Source organism: Triticum aestivum, chromosome 7D (assembly GCF_018294505.1).
Source record: "Triticum aestivum cultivar Chinese Spring chromosome 7D, IWGSC CS RefSeq v2.1, whole genome shotgun sequence".
Lineage (NCBI taxonomy): Eukaryota > Viridiplantae > Streptophyta > Magnoliopsida > Poales > Poaceae > Triticum > Triticum aestivum.
The window spans coordinates 389,515,581-389,537,116 of NC_057814.1; the positions used below are offsets into that span (position 1 = coordinate 389,515,581).

General features: G+C 51.7%; 1 protein-coding gene across 1 annotated transcript; it reads left to right on the top strand.

Annotated features, from left to right (window-relative positions):
• The first annotated feature begins 19,334 nt into the window (after positions 1 to 19,334).
• LOC123167789 (purine-uracil permease NCS1-like) lies at positions 19,335 to 21,297 on the top strand. Its single transcript, XM_044585652.1, has one exon. It carries the CDS (start codon positions 19,434 to 19,436, stop codon positions 21,102 to 21,104), a length of 1,671 nt encoding a protein of 556 aa, XP_044441587.1. The 5' UTR covers positions 19,335 to 19,433; the 3' UTR covers positions 21,105 to 21,297.
• The last annotated feature ends 239 nt before the right edge of the window (positions 21,298 to 21,536 follow it).

Below are 21,536 nucleotides of genomic sequence, written 5' to 3' on the forward strand. Positions count from 1 at the left end.
CTCGAGAAAAACAGCAAACGGTGGGTAAACGAATTGCTATTGGGCAATTAATAAAACTTCAAATAATCATGATGATATCTAGGCAATGATCATTATATAGGCATCACGTCCAAGATTAGTAGACCGACTCCTGCCTGCATCTACTACTATTACTCCACACATCAACCGCTATCCAGCATGCATCTAGTGTATTAAGTGTTGGAAATATGCCCTAGAGGCAATAATAAATGGTTATATTATATTTCTTTGTTCATGATAATTGTCTATTGTTCATGCTATAATTGTGTTATCCGGAAATCGTAATACATGTGTGAATACATAGGCCACAACATGTCCCTAGTGAGCCTCTAGTTGACTAGCTCGTTGATGAACAGATAGTCATGGTTTCCTGACTATGGACATTGGATGTCATTGATAACGGGATCACATCATTAGGAGAATGATGTGATGGACAAGACCCAATCCTAAGCATAGCACAAAAGATCGTGTAGTTCGTTTGCTAGAGCTTTTCCAATGTCAAGTATCATTTCCTTAGACCATGAGATTGTGCAACTCCCGTATACCGTAGGAGTGCTTTGGGTGTGCCAAAAGACACAACGTAACTGGGTGACTATAAAGGTACACTACGGGTATCTCCGAAGGTGTTTGTTGAGTTGGCACGGATCGAGACTGGGATTTGTCACTCCGTATGACGGAGAGGTATCTCTGGGCCCACTCGGTAATGCATCATCATAATGAGCTCAATGTGACTAAGGAGTTAGCCACGGGATCATGCATTACGGTACGAGTAAAGTGACTTGCCGGTAACGAGATTGAACAAGGTATTGGGATACCGACGATCGAATCTCGGGCAAGTAACGTACCGATTGACAAAGGGAATTGTATACGGGAATGCTTGAATCCTCGATCGTGGTTCATCCGATGAGATCATCATGGAACATGTGGGAGCCAACATGGGTATCCAGATCCCGCTGTTGGTTATTGACCGGAGAGGCGTCTCGGTCATGTCTGCATGTCTCCCGAACCCGTAGGGTCTACACACTTAAGGTTCGGTGACGCTAGGGTTGTAGAGATATTAGTATGCGGAAACCCGAAAGTTGTTCGGAGTCCCGGATGAGATCTCGGATGTCACGAGGAGTTCCGGAATGGTCCGGAGGTCAAGAATTATATATAGGAAGTCCAGTTTCGGCCACCGGGAATGTTTTGGGGGTTATCGGTATTGTACCGGGACCACCAGAAGGGTCCCGGGGGTCCATCGGGTGGGGCCACCTATCCCGGAGGGCCCCATGGGCTGAAGTGGGAAGGGAACCAGCCCTTAGTGGGCTGGGGCGCCCCACTTGGGCCTCCCCCTGCGCCTAGGGTTGGAAACCCTAGGGGTGGGGGGCGCCCCACTTGCCTTGGGGGGCAAGCCACCCCCTTGGCCGCCGCCCCCCTAAGATGGGATCTCCAGGGTGGCCGGCGCCCCCCAGGACCCCTATAAATAGTGGGGGGGAGGGAGGGCAGCAACAACATAGCCCCTGGCGCCTCCCTCTTCCCCTGCAACACCTCTCCCTCCCGCTTGCGCTTGGCGAAGCCCTGCCGGGATCCCCGCTACTTCCACCACCACGCCGTCGTGCTGCTGGATCTCCATCAACCTCTCCTTCCCCCTTGCTGGATCAAGAAGGAGGAGACGTCGCTGCTCCGTACGTGTGTTGAACGCGGAGGTGCCGTCCGTTCGGCACTAGGTCATCGGTGATTTGGATCACGATGAGTACGACTCCATCAACCCCGTTCACTTGAATGCTTCCGCTCGCGATCTACAAGGGTATGTAGATGCACTCCTTTCCCCTCGTTGCTAGTAAACTCCATAGATGGATCTTGGTGATGCGTAGAAAATTTTAAAATTCTGCAACGATTCCCAACAATGGCATCATGAGCCAGGCCTATGCGTAGTTACTATGCACGAGTAGAACACAAAGCAGTTGTGGGCGTAGATGTTGTCAATTTTTCTTGCCACTACTAGTCTTATCTTGTTTCGGCGGTATTGTGGGATGAAGCGGCCCGGACCGACCTTACACGTACGCTTACGTGAGACAGGTTCCACCGACTGACATGCACTAGTTGCATAAGGTGGCTAGCGGGTGTCTGTCTCTCCCACTTTAGTCGGAACGGATTCGATGAAAAGGGTCCTTATGAAGGGTAAATAGAAATTGGCATATCACGTTGTGGTTTTACGTAGGTAAGAAACGTTCTTGCTAGAAACCTATAGAAGCCACGTAAAAACTTGCAACAACAATTAGAGGACGTCTAACTTGTTTTTGCAGCATGTGCCTTGTGATGTGATATGGCCAGAAGATGTGATGAATGATATATGTGATGTATGAGATTGATCATATTCCTGTAATAGGAATCACGACTTGCATGTCGATGAGTATGAGAACCGGCAGGAGCCATAGGAGTTGTCTTTATTTTTTGTATGACCTGCGTGTCATTGAATAACGCCATGTAAATTACTTTACTTTATTGCTAAACGCGTTAGCCATAGAAGTAGAAGTAATCGTTGGCGTGACAACTGCATGAAGACACAATGATGGAGATCATGGTGTCATGCCGGTGACGAAGATGATCATGGTGCCCCGAAGATAGAGATCAAAGGAGCAAAATGATAATGGCCATATCATGTCACTATTTGATTGCATGTGATGTTTATCATGTTTTGCATCTTATTTGCTTAGAACGACGGTAGTAAGTAAGATGATCCCTTATAATAATTTCAAGAAAGTGTCCCCCCTAACTGTGCACCATTGCGAAGGTTCGTTGTTTCGAAGCACCACGTGATGATCGGGTGTGATAGATTCTAACGTTCGCATACAACGGGTGTTGACGAGCCTAGCATGTACAGACATGGCCTCGGGACACACGCAATACACTTAGGTTGACTTGACGAGCCTAGCATGTACAGACATGGCCTCGGAACACGGAAGACCGAAAGGTCGAGCATGAGTCGTATAGAAGATACGATCAACATGGAGATGTTCACCGATCTTGACTAGTCCGTCTCACGTGATGATCGGACACGGCCTAGTCAACTCGGATCATGTTTCACTTAGATGACTAGAGGGATGTCTATCTGAGTGGGAGTTCATTGAATAATTTGATTAGATGAACTTAATTATCATGAACTTAGTCTAAAATCTTTACAATATGTCTTGTAGATCAAATGGCCCACGCTGTCCTCAACTTCAACACGTTCCTAGAGAAAACCAAGCTGAAAGATGATGGCAGCAACGATACGGACTGGGTCCGGAACCTAAGGATCATCCTCATAGCTGCCAAGAAAGATTATGTCTTAGAAGCACCGCTAGGTGAAGCACCCATCCCAGAGAATCAAGACGTTATGAACGCTTGGCAATCACGTGCTGATGATTACTCCCTCGTTCAGTGCGGCATGCTTTACAGCTTAGAACCGGGGCTCCAAAAGCGTTTTGAGAAGCATGGAGCATATGAGATGTTCGAAGAGCTGAAAATGGTTTTCCAAGCTCATCCCCGGGTCGAGAGATATGAAGTCTCCGACAAGTTCTTCAGCTGTAAAATGGAGGAAAATAGTTCTGTTAGTGAGCACATACTCAGAATGTCTGGGTTACACAACCGCTTGTCTCAACTGGGAGTTAATCTCCTGGATGACGCGGTCATTGACAGAATCCTTCAGTCGCTTCCACCGAGCTACAAGAGCTTTGTGATGAACTTCAATATGCAGGGGATGGAAAAGACCATTCCTGAGGTATATTCAATGCTGAAATCAGCGGAGGTGGAGATCAGAAAGGAACATCAAGTGTTGATGGTGAATAAAACCACTAAGTTCAAGAAAGGCAAGGGTAAGAAGAACTTCAAGAAGGACGGCAAGGGAGTTGCCGCGCCCGGTAAGCCAGTTGCCGTGAAGAAGTCGAAGAATGGACCCAAGCCTGAGACTGAGTGCTTTTATTGCAAGGGAAGTGGTCACTGGAAGCGGAACTGCCCCAAATACTTAGCGGACAAGAAGGCCGGCAACACCAAAGGTATATGTGATATACATGTAATTGCTGTGCACCTTACCAGTACTCGTAGTAGCTCCTGGGTATTTGATACCGGTGCGGTTGCTCATATTTGTAACTCAAAATAGGAACTGCAGAATAAGCGGAGACTGGCAAAGGACGAGGTGACAATGCGCGTCGGGAATGGTTCCAAGGTCGATGTGATCGCCGTCGGCACGCTACCTCTGCATTTACCTACGGGATTAGTTTTAAACCTCAATAATTGTTATTTAGTGCCAGCTTTGAGCATGAACATTGTATCTGGATCTCGTTTAATTCGAGATGGCTACTCATTTAAATCCGAGAATAATGGTTGTTCTATTTATATGAGAGATATGTTTTATGGTCATGCCCCGCTGGTCAATGGTTTATTCTTGATGAATCTCGAACATGATGTTACACATATTCATAGTGTGAATACCAAAAGATGTAAAGTTGATAACGATAGTCCCACATACTTGTGGCACTGCCGCCTTGGTCACATTAGTGTCAAGCGCATGAAGAAGCTCCATGCAGATGGACTTTTGAGGTCTCTAGATTACGAATCAGTTGACACGTGCGAACCATGCCTCATGGGTAAGATGACCAAGACTCCGTTCTCCGGAACAATGGAGCGAGCAACCAATTTATTGGAAATCATACATACCGATGTGTGCGGTCCAATGAGTGTTGAGGCTCGCGGAGGATATCGTTATGTTCTCACTCTCACTGATGACTTAAGTAGATATGGGTATGTCTACCTAATGAAACACAAGTCTGAAACCTTTGAAAAGTTCAAGGAATTTCAGAGTGAGGTTGAGAATCAACGTGACAGGAAAATAAAGTTCTTACGATCAGATCGTGGTGGAGAATATTTAAGTCACGAATTTGGTACGCACTTAAAGAAATGTGGAATCGTTTCACAACTCACGCCGCCTGGAACACCTCAGCGAAATGGTGTGTCCGAACATCGTAATCGCACTCTATTGGATATGGTGCGATCTATGATGTCTCTTACCGATCTACCGCTCTCATTTTGTGGCTATGCTTTAGAGACTGCCGCATTCACTTTAAATAGGGCTCCGTCAAAATCCGTTGAGACGACACCGTATGAATTATGGTTTGGGAAGAAACCTAAGCTGTCGTTTCTAAAAGTTTGGGGATGCGATGCTTATGTCAAGAAACTTCAACCTGAAAAGCTCGAACCCAAGTCGGAAAAATGCGTCTTCATAGGATACCCTAAGGAAACCATTGGGTATACCTTCTACCTCAGATCCGAAGGCAAGATCTTTGTTGCCAAGAATGGGTCCTTTCTGGAGAAAGAGTTTCTCTCGAAAGAATTAAGTGGGAGGAAAGTGGAACTTGATGAGGTGATAGTCACCCCTTCCGAACCGGAAAGTAGCGCAGCGCGGGAAGATGTTCCTGTGGTGCCTACACCGACTAGGGAGGAAGTTAATGATGATGATCATGAAGCTTCAGATCAAGTTACTGCTGAACTTCATAGGTCCACAAGGACACGTTCCGCACCAGAGTGGTACGGCAACCCTGTCCTGGAAATCATGTTGTTAGACAACGGTGAACCTTCGAACTATGAAGAAGCGATGGCGGGCCCAGATTCCAACAAATGGCTAGAAGCCATGAAATCCGAGATAGGATCCATGTATGAAAACGAAGTATGGACTTTGACTGACTTGCCCGATGATCGGCGAGCCATAGAAAATAAATGTATCTTTAAGAAGAAGACAGACGTGGATGGTAATGTGACCATCTATAAGGCTCGACTTGTCGCTAAGGGTTATCGACAAGTTCAAGGGGTTGACTACGATGAGACTTTCTCACCCGTAGCGAAGCTGATGTCCGTCTGAATCATGTTAGCAATTTCCGCATTCTATGATTATGAGATATGGCAAGTGGACGTCAAAACGGCATTCCTTAACGGCTTTCTTAAGGAAGAATTGTATATGATGCAGCCGGAAGGTTTTGTTGATCCTAAGAATGCTAACAAGGTATGCAAGCTCCAGCGCTCCATCTATGGACTGGTGCAAGCATCTCGGAGTTGGAACATTCGTTTTGATGAGATGATCAAAGCGTTTGGGTTTACACAGACTTATGGAGAAGCCTGTGTTTACAAGAAAGTGAGTGGGAGCTCTATAGCATTTCTCTTATTATATGTGGATGACATACTATTGATGGGAAATGATATAGAATTCTTGGAAATTATAAAGGCCTATTTGAATAAGTGTTTTTCAATGAAGGACCTTGGAGAAGCTGCTTATATATTAGGCATCAAGATCTATAGAGATAGATCAAGACGCCTCATTGGTCTTTCACAGAGTACGTACCTTGACAAGATATTGAAGAAGTTCAATATGGATCAGTCCAAGAAGGGGTTCTTGCATGTATTGCAAGGTGTGCAATTGAGCACGGCTCAATGCCTGACCATGGCAGAAGATAGAGAAAAGATGAGTGTCATCCCCTATACCTCGGCCATAGGGTCTACTATGTATGCCATGCTGTGTACCAGACCTGATGTAAACCTTGCCGTAAGTTTGGTAGGAAGGTACCAAAGTAATCCCGGCATGGAACACTGGACAGCGGTCAAGAATATCCTGAAGTACCTGAAGAGGACTAAGGATATGTTTCTCGTTTATGGAGGTGATGAAGAGCTCGTCGTAAAGGGTTACGTCGATGCTAGCTTCAACACAGATCTGGATGACTCGAAGTCACAAACCGGATACGTGTATATTTTGAATGGAGGGGCAGTAAGCTGGTGCAGTTGCAAGCAAAGCGTCGTGGCAGGATCTACATGTGAAGTGGAGTACATGGCAGCCTCAGAGGCAGCGCAAGAAGCAATCTGGATGAAGGAGTTCATTACCGACCTAGGGGTGATTCCCAATGCGTCGGGCCCGATGACTCTCTTCTGTGACAACACTGGAACTATTGCCCTTGCCAAGGAGCCCAGGTTTCACAGGAAGACCAGGCATATCAAGCGTCGCTTCAACTCCATTCATGAAAGTGCTCAAAATGGAGACATAGATATTTGTAAAGTACATACGGACCTGAATGTAGCAGATCCGTTGACTAAACCTCTCCCTAGAGCAAAACATGATCAGCACCAGAACTCTATGGGTGTTCGATTCATCACAATGTAACTAGATTATTGACTCTAGTGCAAGTGGGAGACTGTTGGAAATATGCCCTAGAGGCAATAATAAATGTTTATTATTATATTTCTTTGTTCATGATAATTGTCTATTGTTCATGCTATAATTGTGTTATCCGGAAATCGTAATACATGTGTGAATACATAGGCCACAACATGTCCCTAGTGAGCCTCTAGTTGACTAGCTCGTTGATCAACAGATAGTCATGGTTTCCTGACTATGGACATTGGATGTCATTGATAACGGGATCACATCATTAGGAGAACGATGTGATGGACAAGACCCAATCCTAAGCATAGCACAAAAGATCGTGTAGTTTGTTTGCTAGAGCTTTTCCACTGTCAAGTATCATTTCCTTAGACCATGAGATCGTGCAACTCCCGGATACCGTAGGAGTGCTTTGGGTGTGCCAAAAGACACAACGTAACTGGGTGACTATAAAGGTACACTACGGGTATCTCCGAAGGTGTTTGTTGAGTTGGCACGGATCGAGACTGGGATTTGTCACTCCGTATGACGGAGAGGTATCTCTGGGCCCACTCGGTAATGCATCATCATAATGAGCTCAATGTGACTAAGGAGTTAGCCACGGGATCATGCATTACGGTACGAGTAAAGTGACTTGCCGGTAACGAGATTGAACAAGGTATTGGGATACCGACGATCGAATCTCGGGCAAGTAACGTACCAATTGACAAAGGGAATTGTATACGGGATTGATTGAATCCTTGACATCGTGGTTCATCCGATGGGATCATCGTGGAACATGTGGGAGCCAACATGGGTATCCAGATCCCGCTGTTGGTTATTGACCGGAGAGGCGTCTCGGTCATGTCTGCATGTCTCCCGAACCCGTAGGGTCTACACACTTAAGGTTCGGTGACGCTAGGGTTGTAGAGATATTAGTATGCAGAAACCCGAAAGTTGTTCGGAGTCCCGGATGAGATCCCGGATGTCACGAGGAGTTCCGGAATGGTCCGAAGGTGAAGATTTATATATAGGAAGTCCAGTTTCGGCCACCGGGAATGTTTCGGGGGTTATCGGTATTGTACCGGGACCACCGGAAGGGTCCCGGGGGTCCACCGGGTGGGGCCACCTATCCCGGAGGGCCCCATGGGCTGAAGTGGGAAGGGAACCAGCCCTTAGTGGGCTGGGGCGCCCCCCTTGGGCCTCCCCCTGCGCCTAGGGTTGGAAACCCTAGGGGTGGGGGGCGCCCCACTTGCCTTGGGGGGCAAGCCACCCCCTTGGCCGCCGCCCCCCTAAGATGGGATCTCCAGGGTGGCCGGCGCCCCCCCAGGACCCCTATAAATAGTGGGGGGGAGGGAGGGCAGCAACAACACAGCCCCTGGCGCCTCCCTCTTCCCCTGCAACACCTCTCCCTCCCGCCTGCGCTTGGGGAAGCCCTGCCGGGATCCCCGCTACTTCCACCACCACGCCGTCGTGCTGCTGGATCTCCATCAACCTCTCCTTCCCCCTTGCTGGATCAAGAAGGAGGAGACGTCGCTGCTCCGTACGTGTGTTGAAGGCGGAGGTGCCGTCCGTTCGGCACTAGGTCATCGGTGATTTGGATCACGATGAGTACGACTCCATCAACCCCGTTCACTTGAACGCTTCCGCTCGCGATCTACAAGGGTATGTAGATGCACTCCTTTCCCCTCGTTGCTAGTAAACTCCATAGATGGATCTTGGTGATGCGTAGAAAATTTTAAAATTCTGCAACGATTCCCAACATTAAGTTAATGGAGAAACGGAGTAATGCAATAAGAACGATGACATGATGTAGACAAGATCTATTTATGTAGAAATATACCCCATCTTGTTATCCTTAATGGCAACGATACATACCTCTTCTGTCACTGGGATCAAGCACCGTAAGATCGAACCCATCACAAAACACCTCTTCCCATTGCAAGATAAATAGATCAAGTTGGCCAAACAAAACCCAAATATTGGAGAAGAAATACGAGGCTATAAGCAATCATGCATATAAGAGATCAAAGAAGACTCAAATAACTTCCATGGATAAAAAGATAGATCTGATCATGAACTCAAAGTTCATCGGATCACAACAAACACACCGCAAAAAGAGTTACATCATATGGATCTCCAAGAGACCATTGTATTGAGAATCAAAAGAGAGAGAGAGGAAGCCATCTAGCTACTAACTACGGACCCGTAGGTCTACAAAGAACTACTCACGCATCATCGGAGAGGCACCGATGGACATGATGAACCCCTACGTGATGGTGTCTAGATTGGATCTGGTGGTTCTGGAACTTGCGGCAGCTGGAATTGATTTTCGTCGACTCCCCTAGGGTTTTAGGTATATTGGGGTATTTATAGAGCAAAGAGGCGGTTCGGCTTGTGCTCACCTCGGGCTCCCTCTTTGGTACTTATTTGGCCCACTGGATGTTTTCTGGTCCAAAAAAATTCACAAAAAGTTTTGCTGCGTTTGGACTCCGTTTGATATTGATTTCTGGCGATGTAAAAAACATGCAGAAAACAACAACTGGCACTTGGCACTATCAATTGGTTAGTACCAAAAAATAATATAAAATGATTGTTAAACATCCAAGAATGATAATATAACAGCATGGAACGATCAAAACTTATAGATATGTTGGAGACGTATCAGTGCTGCACGGTGGCCGGATCTTCGGGGTCATACTCCCACATTGGCTTGGCCCTCTCCTGGCAGGGGAGGAATCGCCGATGGAGCATGACCTGAATCACGTTGACCAGCTTCGCACCGGTCTCCATGACGCTGACGACGCGCTTCTGCAGCGCCTTCAAGTCATCAGCGGATCCGCAGTCCGAGCTCTTGTTGATCTACGAGGCCAGCCTGGTAGGGGGTCCGGATCTAAATGTAGGAGCTGCTGCCCAGTCGGCTCCCCGTGGCTCAGTGATACAGAACCACTCTTTTTGCCACATTCCAACTGTATCAACAAAGTGGCCCTTTGGCCACTGGACTCGCGCGAGTTTGTTGATCATGGCCCCGCCACAGTCCGCCTCCTCGCCGCCAACTACCTTGGGCTTGACGTTGAATACCTTTAGCCACAGGCCGAAGTGTGGCTGGATTCGGAGGAAGGCTTCGTAGAAGATAATAAAGGACGAGATGTAGAGAAGGGAGTTGGGGGCTAGATCGTGAAAATCTAGCCCGCGGAAGAACATCAGCCCCCGCACAAAGGGATGCATGGGAAATCCTAGCCCCCTAAGGAAATGGGGGAGTAATACGACCCTTTCGCCTGGCTTGGGCATAGGGATGATTTGGGCCTCTTCGGGGGCTTGATGAGAAACATCGGCTGACTTATAGCCGGCCTGCTTCAGCCGCACGATGTCATCGCTGGTGACGGTGGAGGCCTCCCACTTCCCGTTGGCGCCGGATCCGGCCATGGTCGAAGAAGACGGGACGGGATTTGCTGTGGAAGCAGAGAAAAGGGGCGCTGGAGATCTAAGGATCTGCGTGAGCGGGGGGTGGAAGAAGGCGTGGGATGCTGACTACAGTGGTTCCCCCCTTTATCCTTTTGCCACACTTGTGCTTCAAAGTTACTATCCTTTTGCCATAAAGGAGAAAAAGAGAAAAGGGCCCAAACAAAAAAAATGAGAGAAAAAGAGAGAAGGGACAATGTTACTATCCTTTTGCCACACTTGTGCTTCAAAGTAGCACCATGATCTTCATGATAGAGAGTCTCCTATGTTGTCACTTTCATATACTAGTGGGAATTTTACATTATAGAACTTGGCATGTATATTCCAATGATGGGCTTCCTCAAAATGCCCTAGGTCTTCGTGAGCAAGCAAGTTGGATGCACACCCACTTAGTTTCTTTTGTTGAGCTTTGATACACTTATAGCTCTAGTGCATCCGTTGCATGGCAATCTCTACTCACTCACATTGATATCTATTAATGGGCATCTCCATAGCCCGTTGATACGCCTAGTTGATGTGAAACTATCTTCTCCTTTTTGTCTTCTCCACAACCACCATTCTATTCCACATATAGTGCTATGTCCATGTCTCACGCTCATGTATTGCGTGAAGATTGAAAAGGTTTGAGAACATCAAAAGTATGAAACAATTGCTTGGCTTGTCATCGGGGTTGTGCATGATTAAATACTTTGTGTGATGAAGATAGAGCATAGCCAGACCATATGATTTTGTAGGGATAACTTTCTTTGGCCATGTTATTTTGAGAAGACATGATTGCTTTGTTAGTATGCTTGAAGTATTATTATTTTCATGTCAATATTAAACTTTTGTCTTGAAACTTTCGGATCTGAACATTCATGCCACAATAAAGGAAATTACATTGAGAAATATGCTAGGTAGCATTCCACATCAAAAATTCTGTTTTTATCATTTACCTACTCGAGGACGAGCAGGAATTAAGGTTGGGGATGCTTGATACGTCTCCAACGTATCTATAATTTTTTATTGTTCCATGCTATTATATTATCTGTTTGGGATGTTTAATGGGCTTTACTAAGCACTTTTATATTATTTTTGGGACTAACCTACTAACCGAAGGCCCAGTGCAAATTGCTGTTTTTTTGCCTATTTCAGTGTTTCGCACAAAAGGAATATCAAACAGAATGAAACCTTCGGGAGAGTGATTTTTGGAACAAACGTGATCCAGGGGACTTGGAGTGGACGTCAAGAAAGAAGCAAGGAGGCCACGAGGCAGGGAGGCGCGCCTGCCCCCTGGGCGCGCCCCCACCCTCGTGGGCCCCTCGCAGCTCCACCGACCTACTTCTTCCTTCTATATATATCCATATACCCCGAAAGCATCCAGGAGCACCACGAAACCCTATTTCCACCGTCGCCACCTTCTGTACCTGTGAGATCCCATCTTGGGGCCTTTTCCGGCGCTCCGCCGGAGGGGGAATTGATCACGGAGGGCTTCTACATCAACACCATAGCCTCTCCGATGATGTGTGAGTAGTTTACCACACACCTTCGGGTCCATAGTTATTACCTAGATGGCTTCTTCTCTCTCTTTGGATCTCAATACAAAGTTCTCCTCGATCTTCTTGGAGATCTATTCGATGTAACTCTTTTTGCGGTGTGTTTGTCGAGATCCGATGAATTGTGGGTTTATGATCAAGATTATCTATGAACAATATTTGAATCTTGTCTGAATTCTTTTATGTATGATTGGTTATCTTTGCAAGTCTCTTCGAATTATCAGTTTGGTTTAGTCTACTAGATTGATCTTTCTTGCAATGGGAGAAGTGCTTAGCTTTGGGCTCAATCTTGCGGTGTCCTTTCCCAGTGACAGCAGGGGCAGCAAGGCACGTATTGTATTGTTGCCATCGAGGATAAAAAGATGGGGTTTATATCATATTGCTTGAGTTTATCCCTCTACATCATGTCATCTTGCCTAATGCGTTACTCTGTTCTTAAGAACTTAATACTCTAGATGCATGCTGAATAGCGGTCGATGTGTGGAGTAATAGTAGTAGATGCAGAATCGTTTCAGTCTACTTGTCGCAGACGTGATGCCTATATACATGATCATGCCTAGATATTCTCATAATTATGCACTTTTCTATCAATTGCTCGACAGTAATTTGTACATCCACCGTAATACTTATGCTATCTTGAGAGAAGCCACTAGTGAAACCTATGGCCCCCGGGTCTATTCTCCATCATATAAGTTTCCAATGTATTTTTATTTTGCATTCTTTACTTCCAGTTTATATTATAAAAATACCAAAAATATTTATCTTATTATCTCTATTAGATCTCACTTTTGCAAGTGGCCGTGAAGGGATTGACAACCCCTTTATCGCGTTGGTTGCAAGGTTCTTATTTGTTTGTGTAGGTACGAGGCGACTTGCGTGTAGTCTCCTACTGGATTGATACCTTGGTTCTCAAAAACTGAGGGAAATACTTACGCTACTTTGATGCATCACCCTTTCCTCTTTAAGGGAAAACCAACGCAGTGCTCAAGAGGTAGCACGGCCGGGTGGTCATCCCGGGTCCAGCTGACCGGGCGCTCCGACCAATGCATGTATTCCGGTTTGGCCGGGATGACAATGTTCACCTCCTGTCTGTACAAGCGCTCGCTACTTTTGTCATCACCGAGGCTGGTGAAGACGACGTAGCTCGCGTTTTGGTTGGGGAAGACATCGTTGCGCATCACGCCGTTTGGTGGGGGTGGGGGAGGAGGAGGCGGAGCCGGCTGCCCCGCGCCTGGAGCCGAATCCGAAGGCAGCGGGATGTCACCCCTCATGATGCGCTTGGTGATGGCGCACTGCCGGAGCATGTGCGTCAACGGCCTCGCACCGCTATGGTGCTTGCAGGGAGCGTCGAGTATCTCCTCGAAGCTCATGGCGGGTTGCCACGTCGTCTTGCCGGTTTGCCGACGCTTGCTGGCCGACTTAGCCATGGGTGCCCGCTCGGCGGTCGCGACGAGGCGGTTGTCATAGTGGGGGGCCTGCTGGTCGGCCCTGCGCTTGTTGTTCTACTGGCGGCTGCTCTCGACGGCCAGCTTGGGAGGCGGTGCCGGTTTCGCCTTGCCGGCTTCGTCCAGTACCACCTGGATCTTCATGGCGGAGTCGGCGTTGGCGTACTTGTCCACCGTGACCATGAGTCCAGCCATGGTTTTTGGCTCGGACCGCAAGAGCTTGTGCTTGAGGAGGGTGCCATCCCGGCAGACGCTTGTGAAGTACTGGATGGCCTGGACCTCGTGGACGCCCTCACAGTTGTTCTAGAGCTCGGTCCAGCGTGCGAGGTACTCGCGGCCGGTTTCCGCCGGCCCCTGCACGCACATGGCGAGCTGACTAGGGCGGCCGGGGCGCTTGTAGGTGCTGGTGAAATTACGGATGAAGGCCTGCTCGAAGTCGACCCACGCGTTGATGCTGCCAGCCGGCAGGCTGTTCAACCACATGCGGGCCAAACCTTGGAGCATGAGCGGGGCGTAGCGCACGGCAAGGCGGCGATTGCCGCCCGCGATGCCGATGGCGGTGTTGTAGTCGATGAGCCAGTCCTCTGGCTTGACGGTGCCGTTGTACTTGGGGGTGTCGCGGGGCAGCGTGAACCCTTTATGGAAGAGCTCATCCCGTATGCGTGGGCCGATACAAGCTGGCCCAACAGTGTTGTCTTCCTCCAACTCGAAGGACAGGGCAAGCTGGTCGAGGCGGTAGCGAGCGTCGGCGTCGTCGGTGGAGCGCGGGCCCAGCCGGCTTGCGACGGGACCGCGGGGTGCCGGGTTGGCCGAAGCCGGATTGCCGCGTCGGCCGGATGGTGGAGGAGGGTCTTGCAGGCGCTGGCCTCCCGTGGCCGGCTTGTTGCCCAAGCCGTCTCCGGCCGTCATGGCGCGGGTGCGCCAGGTTCGCGTTTGGCCAGATTGAGCTTCGTTGGGGCGCGGGGCAGACGCCGTGTTCTGCTGCTCGCGCTCGGGGTCTTTAGAGCAGTGCGAGACTGATCCCGCCAGATGGTCGGGGCGGTCCTGCTGCGCGTTCGCGGTGTCGAGAAGCTCGTTCACGCCCTGCAGTCGCTCCTGCAGCTCCTCGCCCTGCAGTCGCTCCTGCAGCTCCTCGCCCTGCAGTCACTCCATGCCGACGGCGGCCGCTTGCGCAGCGCGCATGTTCTTGGAGGGGGTGTCGTAGACGGTCGGGGCCGCGCCGAGGGCACGGCCAATGGCGCCGCCACGGGCCCGCACCTCGGTGACCCGGCTGGGCTCGGCAGCGGTTGGCGTGAAACCGTATGCGGCATCATGCTCCCGCTGGACGAATTCCAACCGACGCTGGATAGTAGCGAGCGTCGTGGCCTCGTCCAACAGGCACTTGCGGCCCTCCTCGAGCCGGGCCAGGGTTTCAGCAACGTTGGTGGCGTTGGTGTCGGTGTCGATAGGGACGTTGAGGTTTTGCATCGTGGCACGCAGCGGGTTAGGCACGTCGGTGCGCTCCGCCGCGGCCTTGGCGGCAGCAGCCTTCTTCGCGGCGCTGGATGAAGTGGAGCCGGAGTCGGTGGCGAACACCTCCACCCGGACGCAGAGATCCGCCACCCCGGCGGAAACTTCGTCGCTGAGGGGGACGGGTGAGTCGGAGACGTCGAGCACCCCGCTGGGATACTCATCGGCCGCGGGCACGTCGGAGATGCGCAGCACGATGAAGGAGGCAGTGAGGGCGTCAGCCGCAAGCGCGACGTGCTCGTCGGAGTCAACGCAGGGCCCCGTCTGGAACATGTCTCCGGCCGGGACCTCGAGCTGCCCCACGGTGGGCGCCAACTGTCGTGGTGGGCGCACGGCAGATGCCAAGGGATGGCTAAAGAGAGGGACAGGCTTGAGGGCACCGGTGGGCTCCAAAGGCGAGGTCGGCATGAGCGAGCGAGGGACGTAAGACATACCCAGGTTCGGGGCTCTCCGGAGAGATAACACCCCTAGTCCTGCCGAGAGTGGATTATATGTGGATGCGCGTAGCAGTACAGAGTTGCTCCTGGAGCTATTTGGAGGAGGGAGGAGGGCAGGCCAAGGCTTAGGCTGCTCCTTCTCCTGGTGGGTGGGTGTGTTCTACTAAATGATCTGATCGCCCCATGCACGGAGGCCTCCTGGGGGATTTTATAGGTCAACCCCCCAGGGCTACAATGGTAAAGTTACATGGCCATGGGGCCGGGACGTCAGCGTCTGGGAAGCCAGAGCTGGGACCCGCCGGGTGCCAGGATTCATCGGGTTCTTCGGGCGCGGCCCCCGTGCGCCAGGGGGAAATGTTCTCCGTCTTGTCATGCGTCACGGAGTGGTTGGGCCGGCTCGGCTACACTGGCGCATCGCCTGGTCGCCATCGGCTTGTGTCAGCGGTACGAGGGCGGCACTGTTGCCACGTCGGCCTTGGTCAGGGGAGTAGGTCGACCACTATTGCCACGCCCCTGCCAGTCAGAGGAGTTGGTGGGGCACTGTGGCCTTGCTCATCCCCTCTATGGAGACTTGTTCCGTCGTACGCCTTGGATGGGACGGGAGCTAACCCGTGGCTGGGTTGAGAAAGACGCCACAAGGGCGCTGGCTTGTTGGAGAACTCTTGGCTTGTCGAGTTCGGCCTGCGTGCGCGAGCAGGCCGGGCCGTGTTTCAACCCGGTCGGGTTGACGAACCTGGCAAGCGCAAGCCGGATTGAGGGGTGATGCCAGCCTCGATGTTTTTGAAAAAGATCCGGATTCCGTTGCCTGACCGGAGTTCATCCCCCGACATCTAGAAGCAGAAACCACAACCGCAATCAGGACTGCAAGAGGGAGGACGAACAGGAATCCAACCTTGTCGCGATATGAACAAGGTCGGCCAAGGCGGTGCAAAGAAACAACGATGGGACAACAAGTCCAGATGCCCAGGGCGCACCTATGAGGAAATCAGGGCACCAAGTCCAGTCGGTGCAAAGAAGCATCGATGGGACAACAAGTCCAGGCGCCAAGTCCAGTCCAGACACACGTATCATTCTTTCTAATACGAGGTGATGTCTCATCGATAATGGGATGCACGCAAATATTTAGTTAATTTCAAGGCTCCATAACTCTAGTATTCAACGGGCAACAATGTGCATGTCTTTCTTTTCCCTCCAGCAAGACGACTTGGGCAAAGTCCTCCTCCCCTCGATCTTCGTCGCTGAGCCCATGGACCCGCCACGGCTCTGCCTATGCTCCGGCTAGTAGATATGTTAGGGATTTAGTCCTCGCATGAGTGGCTCTGATGGATGGCGATGCTTCTTCGAGTCAGTCTTCCGGCTTCGTTCCTTCTCAAGTTCATCCGTCGACACAGATTATATGAGTTCTGGCGTAAATTCCTGCCAGTTCCTCGGGGCGGCGAGGTTAGGGTTTCTCATTGCACATATATGACAACGAGATTTAGTGTCAGGTTCTTTAGATCAATTATTAAAGGGCGATGCTAGGCGCCGGCGCACCGGCCGGACGCTTCGGCCGGTCCAACCCTAGCCGTCAGATCGGCCCATTCCGATCCGTTGGATCCTTATCCAACCAGGGCGTCGTCTTCCTCTCGCGAGCGCGGACGGGAAAGGAACCCCGTCTCGTCGCCCGTCTTCGCCGGTCGCCCCACGCTCCGGCACTCAGCTCGCCCCGCCCGCTCGCCGCCCCGGCCGCCGGTTGGAGCTGACCGCTCGCCGCCTCGGCCGCCCATCGGAGCGCCATGGATGCAGCTCCGCGACTCAACTCGTCCAAGTCCGCTCGCCACCCCGGCCGCCCGTCGGGGCCGCCCCGTGCCCCGGGACTCAGCTCACCCCGACCGCTCGCTGCCCCCGCTGCTCGTCGGAGTGCCATGGATGCAGCTCCGCCTCACCGATGATTGGTTCCAGCAAAAAATAGAGATGCCCCGTGGTAGCATTTTCCCGTGTCAGTCGTAGCAAATGAAGACAATGGTTGCAGCAAAAAAAATCCATCAGCGTCGCCATTGTAGCAAACATGTTAATCGGATGTAGCAAAACACATCGCCAATGGTAGCAAAAAACGAGGTTGTTGCAACAAAAAATGTTCATCCTCGTCGTCGCCGGTCACACCTCAGTCGCAAAAAAAGTACCATGGCCGCATGAATGGATGTAGCAAAACACACAGACGGTAGTAGCAAAAAATTGACACGGTTGTAGCTTTTCCCCTCTACGGTGGAAGCTTTTCTGTAAACGATTGAAACTTTTTTCGTTTTGAGCAGCGCCTGGGTGAAAAATTCATCTCTCGTTCGGTTGAAGCTTTTTTCATCGAAGGTTGTAGCATTTTCTGTAGACGGTTGTAGCTTTCCTCGATGGCACTGAACGCTTGCAACTTTCTGATATCCGATGTAGCAAAACTCGGCGCCGGTTGTAGCTGAGTGGTGTGCCGGTTGTAGCAAAATGTGATACAGGTTGTAGCATGTAACAAAAAAGCGCGATGTCTAGTGTTTGCTCGCGATGACGATGACACCGTTTTGCTGCAACAGTAGTAGATTTTTGCTACCACCGGCGATTGAATTTGCTACAACCGGTTCTAACAAAAAATCACCGTGGGGTGTAGTCTGCCATGGCTGGGGAGGCTCGAGCGCTGCAAGGTCTGGCGAGGGGCGGCCGGGGCGGATTCCAGGGAGAGGCAGAGGGGCGGATTCTGGGAAGAGACAGAAGGGTAGTAGTCCGGCGAGGGGCGGCCGCATGCGAACGAGATCCGGCGAGGAGCGGCCGCACGCGAACGACATCCGGTGAGGGGCGGCCGCACGCGGACGACAAGGCGCTCTTCTCTGGCGGCGGCGGTCGAAGGAGCCCGCTGGTCGTCTGGCCCGCGCGTGGTGCCTGCCGGCTCTGGTGCCCTCCTGTACGTGCGCTGCGCGAGGAAGAGGGAGACCGGCCGAATCGTTCCGCCGGTGCCCCGGCCCCAAACGTTTCCCATTATTAAAGGGTTCAGCGGTGAAGATTGCGGCTCCAGAGTGCTGGTTCTTAGGGACACATGCACGAAGACTTTCGACTATATTTGACAAGTTCAGGTCTTGTTCAGTGGTTCAGGGACCTTGATGTAATTTCCATTATACTTGGGGTACTTCGTAGTTTTGATGAACTTTTTATATTAGATCAGAGCCTCTTTTGTTAAAAAAAAGGCATTGGACGATTTGCGAGTACATATCCATGAGTATACTCAGCATTGCCTCGAAAATTAAATATGGTCAAATTAGAAAACCGCAATTGTTTCACGACACAAATTTTCAACGTGATCCAAGCAGTTGATGACTTTGATGTCATCGATGATTCCGAGCGTATCTTCGTGGATGGAGCAGAGCGCACCACCGAAGCGTTTAACCACTCATGAGAGATGTTGCACTCGGGCCAGCGGGCGTATGTGCCGCAGTGACGAGGTCACTCTTCATCTCCTTTCACTGTATCTGTGGTGATACATTTTAGTACTGTATATATTTTTAGAAGGATTATTTTTTACAATGAAACCGTGGGAAGATGGCCACAGTCTCTTTTTTTTTTGTTGCGTGGTGAGGCATGGCCACCTTGACTTTGCCTAACAAAAAACGAATTTGATCTTTTGCCGTAGGCAATGGCCCGTCGGTACCGTAACCAGCAGTGCAACCAACCAACCAGGTTTCGGCTCCTCGGACGCAGGCCCCCCTGCACGTAACACGTGCCCCTCCCCTTATCACCTCCCCCGTTTGCAAACACACTCGAGTCCAGCAATATTTCGCGCCACACCCTCCTCTCGTTCCTTCCCCTGCTTCCCCTTCCGCTTCCGCTTCTCTGCTCGCGCGGTGCGGCCACTACCACCTCGACAGTCGACACGATGGCCGCCGTGTCCATGGCCCTGTCCCGACCGCTCGCCGCACGGCATTCCGCTCACCACCTGCAGCTGCACCACCTCCTCGCCGTCTCCACCTCGCCGCCGCGGCTGCCTCTGCTCCCGCGTGGGCCGCCAGCCGGGATCGCGCCTCTGCACCTCCCTCGCGGCGGCGGCACGGCCAGGAGGATCATGCCCGTCTGCCCCAGGCTTGGGTCGGGCGGATCGGACGACCTGGCCCCGACGCCCAAGTCGGAACGCACCATGACGGGCTTCGACCTGGCCAGCCTCTGGGTGGGCCTCGTCGTCGGCGTGCCGGCCTACTACCTCGCCGGCAGCCTCGTCGACCTCGGCATGTCGGCGATCCAGGGCGTAGCCACAGTCACGCTCGCCAACCTCATCGTGCTCGCCACGCTCGTGCTCACGGCCGCGCCGGCCGTCACGCACGGGCTGCCGTTCCCGGTGCTCGCGCGCGCCGCCTTCGGGGTTCACGGCGCGCACGTCCCGGCCGTCGTCCGCGCGGTCATCGGCTGCGGGTGGTTCGGGATCGAGTCGTGGATCGGCGGCAGAGCCATCTTCCTCCTCCTGCCGGCGTGGCTCAAGACCCACGCGCCGCTGCTGAAGCCGGTGCCCGGCCTCGGGGCCTCGCCGCTCGAGATCGCGTGCCTCCTCGTCTTCTCGGCCGCGCAGCTCGCCGTCATCATGCGCGGCATGGACGGCATCCGCAAGCTCGAGAAATACGCAGCACCGGTGCTCGTCGCGCTCACCTCCGCGTTGCTGGCCTGGGCCTACGTCTCCGCCGGCGGTTTCGGGCCCATCCTCTCGCTTCCGCCGCGGCTGGTCGGCGGCGACTTTTGGCAGCTCTTCTTCCCGGCGCTCACCGCCAACATCAGCTTCTGGTCGACGGTGGCCATCAACATCCCGGATTTCGCGCGGTACGCCCGGAGCCAGACGGACCAGGTGCTCGGCCAGATCGGGCTGCCGGTGTTCATGGGCATGTTCACCTTCGCCGGCCTCGCCATAACCTCCTCCACCGAGGCCATCTTCGGCCAGGTCATCTCCGACCCCATCGACCTCCTCAGCCGCATCGGCGGGCCCGCCACCAGGGTCCTCGCCATCTTTGGCATCACCCTAGCCATCATCACCACCAACATCGCCGCCAACGTCGTCGCGCCGGCGAACACCCTCGTCGCGCTCGCGCCGCAGACATTCACGTTCGCCAAGGGCGCGCTCGCCACGGCGCTGCTCGGCATCGCCTTGCAGCCGTGGCGGCTGCTCGGCTCCAGCGAGAGCTTCGTCTTCACCTGGCTGCTGGGAAATGCGGCGCTCATGGGGCCCATCGGAGGCGTCGTGCTCGCCGATCACTATATAGTGCGGCGTACCGCGTTGGACGTCGACGCGCTCTACTCGGAGGAAGCCGGCAGCCCGTACTACTTCCAGGGCGGCTTCAACGTTGCCGCGATGGTGGCGATGGCGGCAGGATTCGCCGCCGTCATGCCGGGGTTCTTGCACAAGGTCGGGGTGCTGCCGACAATGTCCAAGGCACTCGTCGTGGCCTATGACAACGCCTGGTTCGTCAGTTTCTTCATCGCCGGCGCCGTCTACTCCCTGCTGCGTCTCCGGAGAGGGGTTGAAGTGAAACGACAGTACAGTCGTGCCACTTCATACTCCTACTAGATTGGGTTTCAGAATGACACTACATACAACAATATTTACTGACAAGACTACTAATAAGCAAACAAGAAAGTGCCTCCATACATCTTATAAACAGTAAAATATGTATTACATTTATTAATCAGCCAAACAGTGGGATGGAGTTTATATGCCTACATTTATTTTGTGAGACAACATGCTACTGTATGTACGTTGAATATATACATGGTTCAGCTATTTATTTATTTTTGGAATGAGACGGTAGTATTTGTGCGTGAATTTACCCAGTAGATCCTACTGTGGCGTGTGGACTGCATGTATTTTTCTTTGCCACAGAGCCAAAGCGCATAATGTTTTGGTACCTTGGAATTAACGAAGCATGCATCGTCTCAGGCCTCATTTGTTTGTTTGTTCTACTGTAAAACCGTAGAACAATACTTCTACGGTATTTTCATT

What these genes read in the sequence shown, in the direction of transcription:
- LOC123167789 (XM_044585652.1), top strand. Translation starts at nt 19,434, where the DNA reads ATGGCCGCCGTGTCCATGGCCCTGTCCCGACCGCTCGCCGCACGGCAT.